This window comes from Dicentrarchus labrax, unplaced genomic scaffold (assembly GCF_905237075.1).
Source record: "Dicentrarchus labrax unplaced genomic scaffold, dlabrax2021, whole genome shotgun sequence".
In the NCBI taxonomy this organism is placed as follows: domain Eukaryota; kingdom Metazoa; phylum Chordata; class Actinopteri; family Moronidae; genus Dicentrarchus; species Dicentrarchus labrax.
The window spans coordinates 32,834,761-32,848,303 of NW_026136721.1; the positions used below are offsets into that span (position 1 = coordinate 32,834,761).

General features: G+C 41.7%; 2 protein-coding genes across 3 annotated transcripts in view; both read right to left on the reverse strand.

Moving 5' to 3' along the window:
• Nucleotides 1–13,543, reverse strand: part of mgat3b (beta-1,4-mannosyl-glycoprotein 4-beta-N-acetylglucosaminyltransferase b) — an 83,968-nt gene that overhangs the window by 18,358 nt on the left and 52,067 nt on the right. The window lies entirely within an intron of this gene.
• Nucleotides 873–13,543, reverse strand: part of LOC127354472 (beta-1,4-mannosyl-glycoprotein 4-beta-N-acetylglucosaminyltransferase-like) — a 49,095-nt gene continuing 36,424 nt past the window's right edge. The window contains 1 exon segment of the mRNA XM_051384392.1: nt 873–13,539. Within this exon segment, the coding sequence (XP_051240352.1) occupies nt 13,042–13,539 (498 nt within the window). The 3' untranslated portion in view covers nt 873–13,041.

Here is a 13,543-nt window from a genome sequence, read left to right on the forward strand (position 1 = left end):
GTTAAGTAATTTGATTTATTGCATACCAGGGAATATGTACCATTTCAAGGAATAGTTTGACATTTTGGGCTTCTTATTTTGTTTTGCAGAAAGATAGATGAGAAGATTGATACAACTTTTATCTTTGGTATTTTATGGTATAGACCTTCTCATGTCTCAGCAACAAAGAAACTTTTTTCCCCTCAAATGTGAAACTATTGCTTTAAGAACCATATGAAGTCATATTGGTTCTGCATTATTACTTTATGTGGTCTTATACAGGAGCATGTTGTCAAAATAAAATTTGAAGATATTGTTTTAGTTTATATTTTGCTCATATGGTGCATATTCCTAAATAAAGTTGTCAGATTGTCTAAAACTAGTAGACAATGGAGCTCATTAGTTCATTTCAGCATAGGAGCACTGGCTGGTTTGATGGGAACTTTATAATATGTTGTCATAAAGGTACATAAACTCCACTTAACAGATTAGCCCAGTCATGACTGAAAGTTGTGTTGCAGTGCTACTAATCTGGGCAAAGTTACTGAAAGTGACAAAACATGCTTAATTGTGCAGTATTTAATTAAACCTAAATCAGCATGCACTGTAATAGCAGCATTAACTGTTTATTTTGAATTTATGATTTTGGGTTGTGGTGTGTTTTGTAATACAGAATTTAGACTAAAAGTCTTATAAATTAATCCAAAGCAATATGGAGTGTGCACAGTGATCTGTAATGATGTGTGCTGCAGTGCTGCCCTCTAGTGAGATTAGGGATGGATGATGCAAATCGCCGCAATCTAGTAACACTGCAGAACATCTACACCCACACATACTTCAGCAGCAACATGTCACAGATGCCTCGAAGTCAGAAACAAACAGAGAGCACTGTAAAAATTTTAAAATTAATTTATTATATGTCTTTGTCATAGAACTCATTACTTTTTGTTCATGGTTAACATACAGCCATTCATATAGAGAACAAATGAGTTTTTTTATTCATCATTTTCAATTAACTTAGAAATTTACACTCTTCTTTGTGACCCCGCAGACGAGAAAAATACCCTTTTTTCAAAAGTATCTTTTCTCATTTGTGTTTTTTTTTCCCCTGAGGGAAAAGGCCCTCTGCCTCTGTCTCCTCCTCCTCTTCCTCTTCTTCTTCATCTCTCTCTCTCTCTCTCTTTCATTTGGATGAACGGATGTTGAGGCAAGGGAACACCTGAACACACTGGCACAATGATGAACACAGGCAAAGGGCTGATGTGGACTGGGAGCTGAACACCGAGCCACAAAACAACACACCCAATCTTTTTCTCTTCCCTCTCTATCACACACACACACACACACACACACACACACACACACACACACACACACACACACACACACACACACACACATTCCATAAGCTACAGTACATAAACACACTCTCTCACACATACACACATTCTCCCGCACACCGATTACAGAGACCCATTAAACCATTTCAAAATAATATCACAAAATAAATGACCCCAGAAACAAAATTAAGCCCCAACGATGATATAAAAAATAAAACTATGTGACCATATACAATCATTATCAGTGCATGGGGACCAAGGGAGGCAGGGGTTTCAGGTTGTGTTATTGTACAATGTCACAATATGTAATAGGGTTTGCTCATATATAACCAATATGTCAAAAATAAAAAGGGAAAAAAATATTTCCTTGCCTTTCATCCTCTCCTGACAGCTTTTGCAAACATCTTACAAACGCCTCAACGACTGGTTTGAGTTTTTAGGTTGGGGTGTTCTTGTATGTTATGTATGTTAGGTGTTTGCACTGGTGAAAAGATGAACCACAATTCTAAGCATGACCACTTTCGACTAATCCCTCCAATCTCATTTAGGTCAGCTGACAAAGCACAGACAAAGTGCTGCAACCAGCTCCCTTTCACAAGGATTTTGTCCAATAAAAACACACCCAAACCGAGTCATCTAACCTACTTTCATTATTCCGCTCACATTGTAAACCTTATTTTCTTTTTTTTTAACACAACAAAGGCTGTGTAAAGAGTGGAGGGACAAATCTGGCAACGTGGCAGGAGGGTGGAGAGGATTAGATTGGATATGGACCTGGCAACCAGCCCTCTTGGTTAATTGGCTGCAGACAGCACTCTGCCCCGGGGACATGAGACCGGGTGGCAGCACCATGCCTAGTGCCAGTCATCTGCCAAGGCTGTATTGTTGATGTGTGTGTGAAAATGTGTGTGTCTGAGCATCATGGTGTCTTTTGTCAGTTAGTCATTTGTCCTTTTTCAAGGACAAGATGGACGGATGGCGGAGGAAGTTGTTTGTGTGATATGCGAGAGGACAAGCAGGATGCCTCCTAGTGTGACGACAGGCCAGTGTGTGTGTGTGTGTGTGTGTGTGTGTGTGTGTGTGTGTGTGTGTGTGTGTGTGTGTGTGGCCAAAGCTTCACTAAGCAGCAGTAATTAGCCAGACAGTCATACTTGTCTTAATCACAGAATTTTTTAGTCTGGACAAACAAGAGGAACATGTTGTAAAAAGGGGTTTTGTAGATTTGTTGTCAATATTTCTTTCCATCAAATTTCTTGGATTAACACTTAGGATTTAAGGTAGCAAGTATCCTTCTTCAAAGTCCACTTAATTTGAAGGTCTGTGCTCACAAAGGCTGTAGTTTTATGGACTTAGGATTCAAAAATATGTTTTTTTAATCAGTGTCCATTCTTTCTCCATTTGTCCGTTCATCAGTCTTGGGCTAATTTTCTGATGCTGCTTAATGAAGCCGTCCCACAACAAACACCAGTGACTGAATCAATGATGAAACCTGGCATTAATAAGCAAAATCATAACCATAACCCTGTTTGAAATACAATACATTGCCTGACTAGCAAACAGTTACATCTTTTTATCAAAATAAAACATGAACAAATAAACAGATACATCCCCCATATATATATATTTATGTACGCATTAAAAAAACAAAACAAAACCACATCCCTCCAATAAGGTGCAATTCATAGTTTTACAGGCAGAAGTACTATATGCATTTCAGCATGCAACTCAAATAAAAAGCTTTTTTTCCAAAAGAGATAATCTTTCTTTTTTCTGTTTGTTTTTTTTTTTGTTGTTGTTTGACATTGTTGTGTATTTGGAGGAAAAAAAACAGGATATCAGTGATAAAAGAGGGAAAAAAACAGAAACACAAAAAAGCATCAAACCAGCACCAGTTTGCTGTCAGACAGACACAGAACATTAAACAAAAGATGGGGGCAAAAATGGCAGTTTCTTTCTGTAAGTTGGGTTACTCTCAGGTCGGGGCTCTGGCCCAAACCGGTTCTAAGTGGCTGAGCAACGACAAAAATGGTTTTTGGTCACACAATGGCAAGCCTTCATAGCGATCACATAACAGCAAGGGCACAAACAGAGCAGCTACAGTGGTCTGACTGTTTGACCAACAGAGGACATGGCCACAATCAGACCACAGTAAAAAGACAGAGGCTGTTCTGTGTGTCTTTGTGTGCGTGTATGTGCGTGCTGTAGTTATCTGTGAGTGTTACACATGCCATGTGTGAAGGTAGGAAAATTATTTAAGAATAAAATGCTAAAACCAAAGGAAAACAAACAACTGTTTAAACATAAAATTATTCAAACAAAAAAGCAACTCATAAATCAAGTGGTTATGTGATGCTGTTAAGGTCATAGAGAAAAGATGATGCCATGGAAACAACAAAACTGTTAAGAGAGAGAAAACAAGATGGCCGCCACAGTATGAAGTCCCCTTTTAGGGCATCAAAGGAGGTAAAAAGACCTGTGAGGTGGAGTGGAAGTCTATTCTAGCAGTAGGCTGAGACAGTGCTTATGAGCTTACACACACACACACACACACACACACACACACACACACACACACACACACACACACACACACACACACACACACACACACACACACACACACACACACACACACACACACACACACACACACACACACACACACACACACACACACACACACACATTCACATACGCACACACACCGCCTTAAAAAGACATTAAATATCAAGCTGCCAAGTGGATGAAGTTACAAAAAAAGTACAAAAACAAAGTTAAATAGAAAAACAGAGGGCCAAAAAAACCCTCCCTCTCTGCTTCTCAGACTTCCACTGAAAACAATATTAAAACTTTTAGAACAAAAGGAAAGACATCGATTGACTTCACACAAAAGCATAAGTGCAAAACAAAACAAAGAGAAAAGGGTGGAGACGATACATGTGGAAAGTCTGTGATTATAACGATCAGTCACTCCCTCTTTCCATCTCCGTCTCTGTTTGTGATTGCGCGGAATTCAAACCCCCTCTGGAGGCTCCCTCTCCCTTTTCCTCACTCTTCCCCTTCCCTTAATTTGCCATTTTCTGACCCCGTCACCCTCTTTTTCTCTGCCTCTGTCTCAGTTCAGGTCGACCGCTCAGGGACAGCAAGTTTCTGAGCATTGCAGTAAGGCTCAAGTTACAAAGTAGATCACGCACACACACACACACACGCGTGCACGCACACACACACACACGCGTGCACGCACACACACACGCACGCATACACACACACACACACGTGCACACACACACACGTGCACGCACACACACACGCACGCACACACACACACAACGTGGTCAAGAGTTAAATAGACACCTTAAAATGATACCCATATGTGATTGTTGCACATCTCATTCTGCAACCATGGGCATTAATCTGCTGCTACAATAGCCTCCAATCTTTTGGGACTTTCCACAAGATTTTTCGGAACCTGGCTGTAGCACTTTTCTCTAACTCAGCCCAAAGAGCATTAATTAATTCATCCCAAAGGTGTTAAATGGGGTTGAGGTCAGAGCTCTGTGCAGGACTGTCAAGTTCTTTCACACTGAACTAAGAAAAACATTTCTTTATAGACATTACTTTGGCCACAGGGGTCTTGTCCTGTTGAAACAGGAAAGGACCCTCCCCAAACTGTTACCACAAAGTTAGAAGCACTCTAAAATATCTCTGTGTGCTGCAGCATTAAAGACCTTGAAAACATATGTTCACAATCAGCTTCTTACTATGAATGATGGGATCCTACATGAACACACATCTGAGATTTGGTTATTTAACAGTTATGGTTTTTTTTTCTTTTCCCCCCACTGGTTTGAAGTAGAAACAGTTGAATCAGAACTTGATGAATGTCAGTGGGAGTTTTGGTCACTGTCAGTCAAATCTGACCATACCACACTCACACAGTCCTAATGAAGCACATTAAGAGTTGTTCACCTACCAGCACCTCCACGGCTAATTAATTACCACATTGTATCTTGTTTAATCTTTTCTACAAAAGGTTAAAACCTGGCCAACACCAGCAACTTTCTGGGATATTACCCAACATATTTAACTATTCCTTCAAATTCTTAATAAATAATACCTTTTTGAAAGATTTTGATTGTTGCTTATTTAGTCAAAAATAATTAATAATACAGAGAAATACTTTTATTTTTTTCAGGGGCTTTAGTATTTCCCACAGATGGAGACAAGGTGTCTTGCATGTCTGCATACTTTTGACCAAATAGAGTAATCTCACACACCAACACTCATCCCGTCCCTCCAGTTTCTGACGGCATTTGATCCGCAGCCAGGTGTCGGCTTGCCTGCATGGCCAGTTTTTCATGCGCGTATGTGTCACTGTGTCCATCTGTCTCAGCAGCGTCACACTGACTTTTATCTTTTTGATCTGCGGTGTCACAACATATGGACTCCTGGACCAGTCTCATCCTGTACCCGCCCCAAAGCCAACAATCTGTCCTGAAACACATTCAGACGTGTTATGGGTCCTGACTCACAAACACACACCTCTCCTATTTTGCTGTTATAAATACCAGACACATTCATCAGAAAAAAACGAGGAGGAGCTCCCCAGTCATCTTCCCAAATGGTTCCGCTATTTAATATTCAACACTGCTTCTAAACTGCTGTTAATTTGATCTTTTTCTTTGCTAAATTGGAGCCTGCTTCAATGTGTGATAGGGCATATTATTGTCCATGCAACTTTTAGACAAGTTGGCTGCTCTACTGAACAGAACTGGGCCGCGCCCAACTTATTTACTCATTATCATAAATAGACCCACATACAAAAGGAAGGTTTTAGTTCCCAGTGGAAGTATCCAACATTGTGAGGCTTCCTGTTTTTCAAGGGTTAGTTCAACCAAATATCACCAGTGGTATCTAGCCGTGCAGATAGGTTTGGTTTGATTTAATCAGGTTTTTTTTCCTGCACCCGAATAAAAGTGAAAACAACATCTTTTATGATTTTTGCAATTTTGCAAAATAACCTAAAAAAACAGCAACATCTCTTCGTAGGAACGTCTCCATTACTATGAATATCAGAAGTTATCATAGAGACTATTTCTTTGGTAGAAAGTATTTCCAAGTAAAATACACAAAATATGGAATAAATTCCATTTCCTTCAAATGTTTAGGGGTGGCGTCAGAAATCGGACAGATGGTTATCATAAACTCTTGGCAGCTAATACCAAACCTGGATACTGTAGAATTAGAGTGAAGCGTTTTGTAATTTGGTGAACTGACATCTATAATACTATTTATTGGTTTCAGTCAAATACTAACAAATGCAGCCCTGAAGTCCAACCAAGCACAAAAAAGTAGGTTATAAGGGTGCACTTGTTTTGGGCAATGCTTGTGGTTAAGTAACACCAAGTACTTTCCAATCAGTGGTGACACATCGTTGCAGCTGTCGGAGTTAATGTGATCGCTTAGCTTGTGGAATGTAAATGCTTTCCATTGCTTGCACAAAGAGAATAATAACATGTTTACAGCCAAGATGACAACAGCAGCAGCTTTGTGTTACTGTGGCCTGACCGGAGGCGTGTGCTGGTTCCTATTTCAAAATCGCATTTTCAAGAACTTAATTTCTTGATTTTAAGCAGTGAGAATATAAAGCAATAGCTTATTGCTTGTTTGTGTACGCATACATTTAAATTTCTTACATTTATTTGAAGCATTTAGTGTGATTCAGCTACAGTGTTCCATAAATGAAGTTCTTCACAGGTTTAAACCTTAAAATATACAAGATGAGGAGTCAAAACTAAGGAACTTTTGTATACCAAGACAATACACTTTTCTGTACTCTTCGAAAGTTTTCCACACATTCCTGACCCATGTATGGGCCACAAAGAGAAAGTAAAAGAAAGAAAGCAAGTAAAATGACCCTCTTTTCTCTGAACCCCCACACCCTCCTCCTTGATTTCCGGCCTGCCTGTCGCTAATGTTTCTTGGAAAAGATCAATCGGTGGGAGCCACAGGGCTGGCGGGGGGCCAGAGCCGTGAAGACATGTAAGCCCTGTAGACAGGCAGCCAGCCGCTCTGCAAGCACAACAACAGATGGGGGGTGATTGTGGTGGTGGTGGGGCAACACAGCCCTGGAGACACACATCTGTACGGGATACACACACGTGCTGAATGCTACAAAACATGTGTTGATGGTTAGTGTGCGTGCTGAAAAGAGGGTTGGACCAGTTGAGAGGGCTGATGGGGATCATTTTAGTCTGACGTTGCTGATTTTGGGGATGATATTCTGTGTCTAGTCTTGGGATATATGAAAGGGGCGCTTCACCAATTTTACGCATACACAGTTTACCTATGTGGTGAGTCCTACTCAGCCTGAGAAAATTGTTCTTTGTGTTCTTGGGCTCAGAGTTTATAAATGTATTCGATTTCTAACAGAAAGCCGGTGTTATAAACTGGTGGCATGGAGTCTGACAGACTTGAACATTTACCAGGCAGGGAAGGTGTAGCAAAGAGATGCAATAGAGTTGCATTATGGGAAGGATTTTTGGAGGACATTTTGACCTCTGCTGCACCAATTCTTCTGCGTTTGTATTTCAATGCATCTTGCGAGTCCTTCAAATTTATGCAAATATAGTACCAAATCACTAGAGTGCCCTTTAATGCCTTTAGCTACATAAATCATGTGCAAAAACACATGAACAACTCAATAAATTGATCATTTTAAGGAGAATATGTTTAAGCAAAAGTCAGGAAAAACTGACTGAACTACTTACTGACAGTGGCCTGATATACTAAAGTATATGAAGACAACCTGCACTGAGAAAAATGTAAATATTTCTTTAGAAAACATCCTCTGACAGCACTTACATCCTCAGCTTAGACCACTCCAGAACATCAACCTTCCCAATGGGTCCAAGTTTGTTTACTGTTGCTAATATCAATAACTGAAAGGAAATAAAGATGGCGCCCAGCTGTTTCCTAGCAACGCAATTCTAAACATGTCTGCAGTGGCATCGCTCCATCTTGGTTACAGTTTTGCCTTTTACAGTTCATTTATTCGCTCTGTCCCAAACACCTGAAGCAAGCAGCAATGTTCATTGCAGATTATTTGTTTGCGGAGAGTCTGAGAAAACCTGATTAAAAAGGTTAAAAGTCAGTATCTTCAGTAAACGTTTGACAAAAGGTTCAAATACTGTAAATAAGGTGAAATTCTCACAGTATGTTGTGGTTACAGGCTGCTCATTTCCTTTCCCATATGTTATTGCTCTATTGATTTTATGATGGATCATGAGAAAAATGACACCAGGCACTCTGACACTGTCCAGTAACTTAAATGTCACAGGTTTGTTTAAGTCCTATAACATCTGCTGAGTGGCCACAGTCTGCCAAAGTGCCCTTGAGCAAGACACAGCCCCTCCTTTTTGGATATCAAACACTTTAAATCCATTATAAGCCCAGTGAGGCGGTGTACACACACCGCTTCAATTGTTCAGCATCACAGACTCGTTTTCACTTTAACTGTCACTGGTTTATAGATTTCCTTTTACAGGGATGATGAGCTGCTCCCTTCATTTGGACGGTTTTCATTTCATCTCCGCGATGACTTTTGCCTCATCGAAGTGAAAAATCAAAGCCGTTCGGTCAAGCTTATTACCTCCCTCCTCTCCACGTGTCACAACCACACTTCATCCAATAAGACTGTCACTGAGAACAGAGGTGGAGGGATTATTTCCGAAATGTCTCTTTTTGGATTTGAGTCTCCATTCATCAAGCCTACGCTTTGTTTGAAACAGGGCTCTCCCTTTATTTTATTCTTTTCTTCTCTTTGCTTAGTGCAAAAAATATGGCCCACTCATGTTTTCTAAGTATTTTTCTGTCTACCTTTTCTGCTCCTCATGCAAATTGTCTGCTTGCTGTGATGAGTCAGCCAAATAAATGAAAAACAATAACAAACAGAGAGAGGTGTGTGCTGGTTATTGGTGTACATACTGCGTGTGTGTGTGTGTGTCACTAGTCTCAGCTCGGCAGTGCTGTGACATTTACCGAAAACGACTAAGCAATGAGAGGTTTTGCCATTTTTTACTCAGGTCAGGTTGTAAAACAGTTTTGTTATTTCTCCGATTATCCTGCCTCAGCTCTCCCTCACCTCTTATCCTCTTGGTTTCCTCTATTGGTTGATGACCTCAGGCTGTTAGAGATCTCAGGAATTCATCAAGAGGATCGTTGCCATGGCAATAACAGGGCAAGAGGCCGAGTGAAGTAACCCTGGCTTGTCTTTCAGCATGCTAGACACCCTTATCTGGCATGAGTCACTATCTGTCGCACACACATAAATTATTTTAAAAGTGCATACATACAGTTATGCAAACACACACACACGCACAGTTCACCAGATGTGCAGCCTGTTTGCAGAGGGCTGAGAGTTGGGAGTTAACTCTGGTTAAATGCCTCTTGGCAGGGCTTAAACACACACCCCAACCCCAGATAGGATTGAACAGACACTCCTGTGGTCACATTTCTGAGATGACGTTTAGCTTTAGAGCACAAACTTCTTGTCTTTTGCATGTGGTGGCGTGTAAATGAGAGGATGGACTTTTTCACCAGACAGACGGAAAGAGTCTGCACATGGTTGTGGTTTAAGGCATTGAAGTCAGAGGCAAGTGTTGTTTGTTTTTGGTACCATGAAATTAGATACTTTGATCAGTGCCATGCCAAGTGCTGACACCATAAAACAGTCATCAATGCTATTTTTGCTATTTTATTACATTAATTCAGGAGGGGTTGTTCTGTAACATTTTTTAAACTTCCACAGCAACAAAACTGCCCAAAAAAGAGCAGATAAAACAAAGCGATTTAATCTAAACTGGTCCACAAGCATCCATTTCAGATAACTGCCTGAGTTCCTGATTTAACATCTCTAAAATATGACTCAAGTTGCCCACCTCCCTTTCAAATTCTCATTCTGCTTCATTTTTGTTCCATCAATCATTACCTTTTCAAAAGGCAGAAAATCTAATTTAGCATAAGAAGCATCACGTTCAGTATTGTTGTTGTCTCCTCCTATCGTCTAATGTCAAATCCTATTTAAAGCTCGTTTCTCTGCTGCCCCTCTAGGGTTGGATGGGAGTTTGGCTCCCAACACCAAACCCCTAACAGCTGCTACCGCAGACTGTGCTGCCATGGAGGCACCAGCACAGACCCGACACAACTGTCAGCGGCCTAATCTGCTTTTCCCACCATGAGCTCACGGTCATGAAGAGCCAGCATGGTGGTGGACTGATATACTCACACTACTTTTGCAAAAATCTCAGCTTTGTTACTGGTTGTGTCTCTAACCTGAGGCATTCAGGGTACATTTAAGGGTTTAGGGTCTAAATGATAAGGGGGGTAGGTTGTAGTTTATGGTCTGACTCAAGGACACTTTAAGCAAGGTGAAACAAGTAAAAGATTTCAAGCATTTGTATTGAGACATTCTGTGGCAGTCTTGTTTCCAAGTGAAAATAAAGCTACAACATCAAATGTGTGCCTTCAGGTTTTTTGTCCCATCCTCACCCCTCAGCAGCTTAAATAGTATCTGTAAAGCCCAGAAAGGCACTGAAGAAGCAGATGGTGGATGCAGTCATCTACAATTAAAAGAAAAAAATCAATGAGTTTACTGTTGTTGATTGGTATTTGTATGCTGCATGTTTAGCTTCTTTCTTTTCTTAACTGCTCATTGTTAACATTGTTGCTATGATTCCCTTGCCCTCGACAAGAACATAACCCAGTACGCCGCTGGCCTCAGCCCACATCACACACACCCCACAGCTCACCAAATTGTCCACAACATCACCAACTTCTTCAACATTCCATGCGGGGTGGGGATTTAAGCATGTAGCCACACCACGGCAGGGATGTGAGAAGGCAAGAGGCATGAGTGCTCATGCCTAAATGTTCAGATCCTAGTGATCTGTGGCCACAGGAGAAGTATCACCATGGTAACGGGTGCCCTGTCCTGTCCTGTAGAGACAGGGGCAGAGAAATGAGGCAGAGAGAGGATAAATACACTCCTATTTACGTTTTCTTGTGAGGATTAAAAGGAAACCGATACACACCCAAAATGGAGTGTGAGAGCCAGTGTTTGTGTGTGTGTGTGTGTGTGTGTGTGTGTGTGTGTGTGTGCATGGGTTTGGGTGTAGGAAAGTTAGAGGAAGAGTTGGAGATTCCTCTAACTTTTTTTGACAGAGAGGGGGATGTGTAGAGACTGAGAGAATATAAAAAATTTGCCTTGTTAATGAGGATTAAGGAAACCAACACCAAAGAGGGGGAAAAAAAGACACTTAGCAGCATAAAAAGAGAAAAAAGATGACAGGAACAGTCCTTTTCTGAGAGTTGGTGATTGACAACTGAGGAGAAAGAGGACTATTTATCCGAGGGGCCCTATAGTCGGCGTTGACCTCGTCTGATCGCTGCAGCTCCTAGCCTGATGTGAACCCACCCACTCATCTTAACAACATCCATCCCATTTCCTTTTTCACATACTTTAGTTTCCAAGGAAACAAAGTCATCTCAGCTGCTGGATAGACAGAGAAACCCAACTGAAGGGTGATCTTTCCCTAACTGGTCTCGATTGTTCTCATCGGACAAACAATAACGGCAGGTTTCATCTGTCTCGGATGCCATCGACAGAGCATGATTTATTCAGAGCTGTCTGTAAGCTCTGAGGGACACACACATTCTGCACACTCATCCCTGCAACACTCGTACATCAGCAGATGTTGTGGGAAAAGGAACGTTGAAAGAGCCTCCTTTTTTCCCTTCTCATCACCACTCTCTTCCTCCCTCATTATTCTGTTCTTTCCTCCTTTCTGTCTCGCTTGCACTGTTTTCCCATCTCGCTCTTTCTTCCCCGATTATTCTTTCTCACTTTCAGTTTCCTCTCACTGATCTTGTCCTCTGTTCACAGCCCAAACCTTGCAATATGATACAGAGACAGAACACACACACTTTCTTTTACAAACACACATACAGGTCTAAGGTGCATGTGGATGAGTGTGAGCACACGAATGAGTTCTCCATCGAGTCATTCCTTTTCATTTGGCAGTGGGTACTCCAGCGGGGTTTAAATATGATTCATAATTTTCTACTGAGACCCAAGAATAATGTAAGATCTGTGTGTATGTTTCTGAAGGGAGGTCACCAAATATGACAGGAAGACATCTGATGGTGGAGAGTGAAGCAGGAACATCAGTCTGTAAACTTTAGTAAACACAGACAGAAACAAAAGACACTCCTTCACTTCCAAGTTTGTCTCCACAGGTTTCACACGGCGACAAAATATCCCTCTCTTTACTTCGAAGCGGCCCCTTGCTCTCAGCAGGCATATTGGCTCGGGTTAAGAAAAGGAGGACAGGGCCGGGGTGACAAAAAGACAGATAGCTTGGCTTCTTCCCCAAAAAGGGAGGAATGAAGAAATCTATGATTCTGTTTATCCAGTGGTTGTATCCTCTCAATGATCCGTAAATTCATGATGGATGTGATTCAGTGTTCCCTTTTTTACCCCAAAATAATGATTTTTAAGAGATTTTAAATCCCTGCAACATCAGTGCTGCCTGGTGGAGATACATGTAGTATCGCTTCAATAAAAGATGTAGTTCATCAGTACAGTTCCGCCCCCGAAACTCAGTGCTGAGAGCCTCACTCAGGCCCTACTAGTTATTTCACCTTTTTTGTCTTAGCTGAACTCCTAGCCCTCACTCAGTCTGGAGGCTTTGTTGTAAGGGTTCTCCAGGAGGTAGCGGTACCTGTCATAGTGCTCTAGCATGTACTTAGGGGCGTACATGTGTTCTTTGGGGTCTACAGGGGGATATTCCTGCAGGGAGCCATCGAACCAGCCCCCGGTCCTGATCAGATCGCGGATGTAGTTGAGGTCACGCTTGTCCTCATAGTCGCCCCACCGCGGGAAGTCTCCGTTCTGCGCTGACACCAGCTTGAAGTAGATCCCCTCGGGCGTGAAGCACCAGGAGCAGTGCCACCCGGCGAAGTGGAAGGGGCTGCCCACTGACCACTGCACCAGGATGTGGCCTGTGTCGTTCTCATACTTACGGAAACCCGGCATGGTGTAGTATTCGCGACGACGGAGCTTTATACCATCGCCATCGTAGACATCGCGGAACATCCCCACCGTGCAACCTGACACCACCTCTAGAGAGCCAAACTGCTTCCAGAAAAATCCATACAGTGACTGG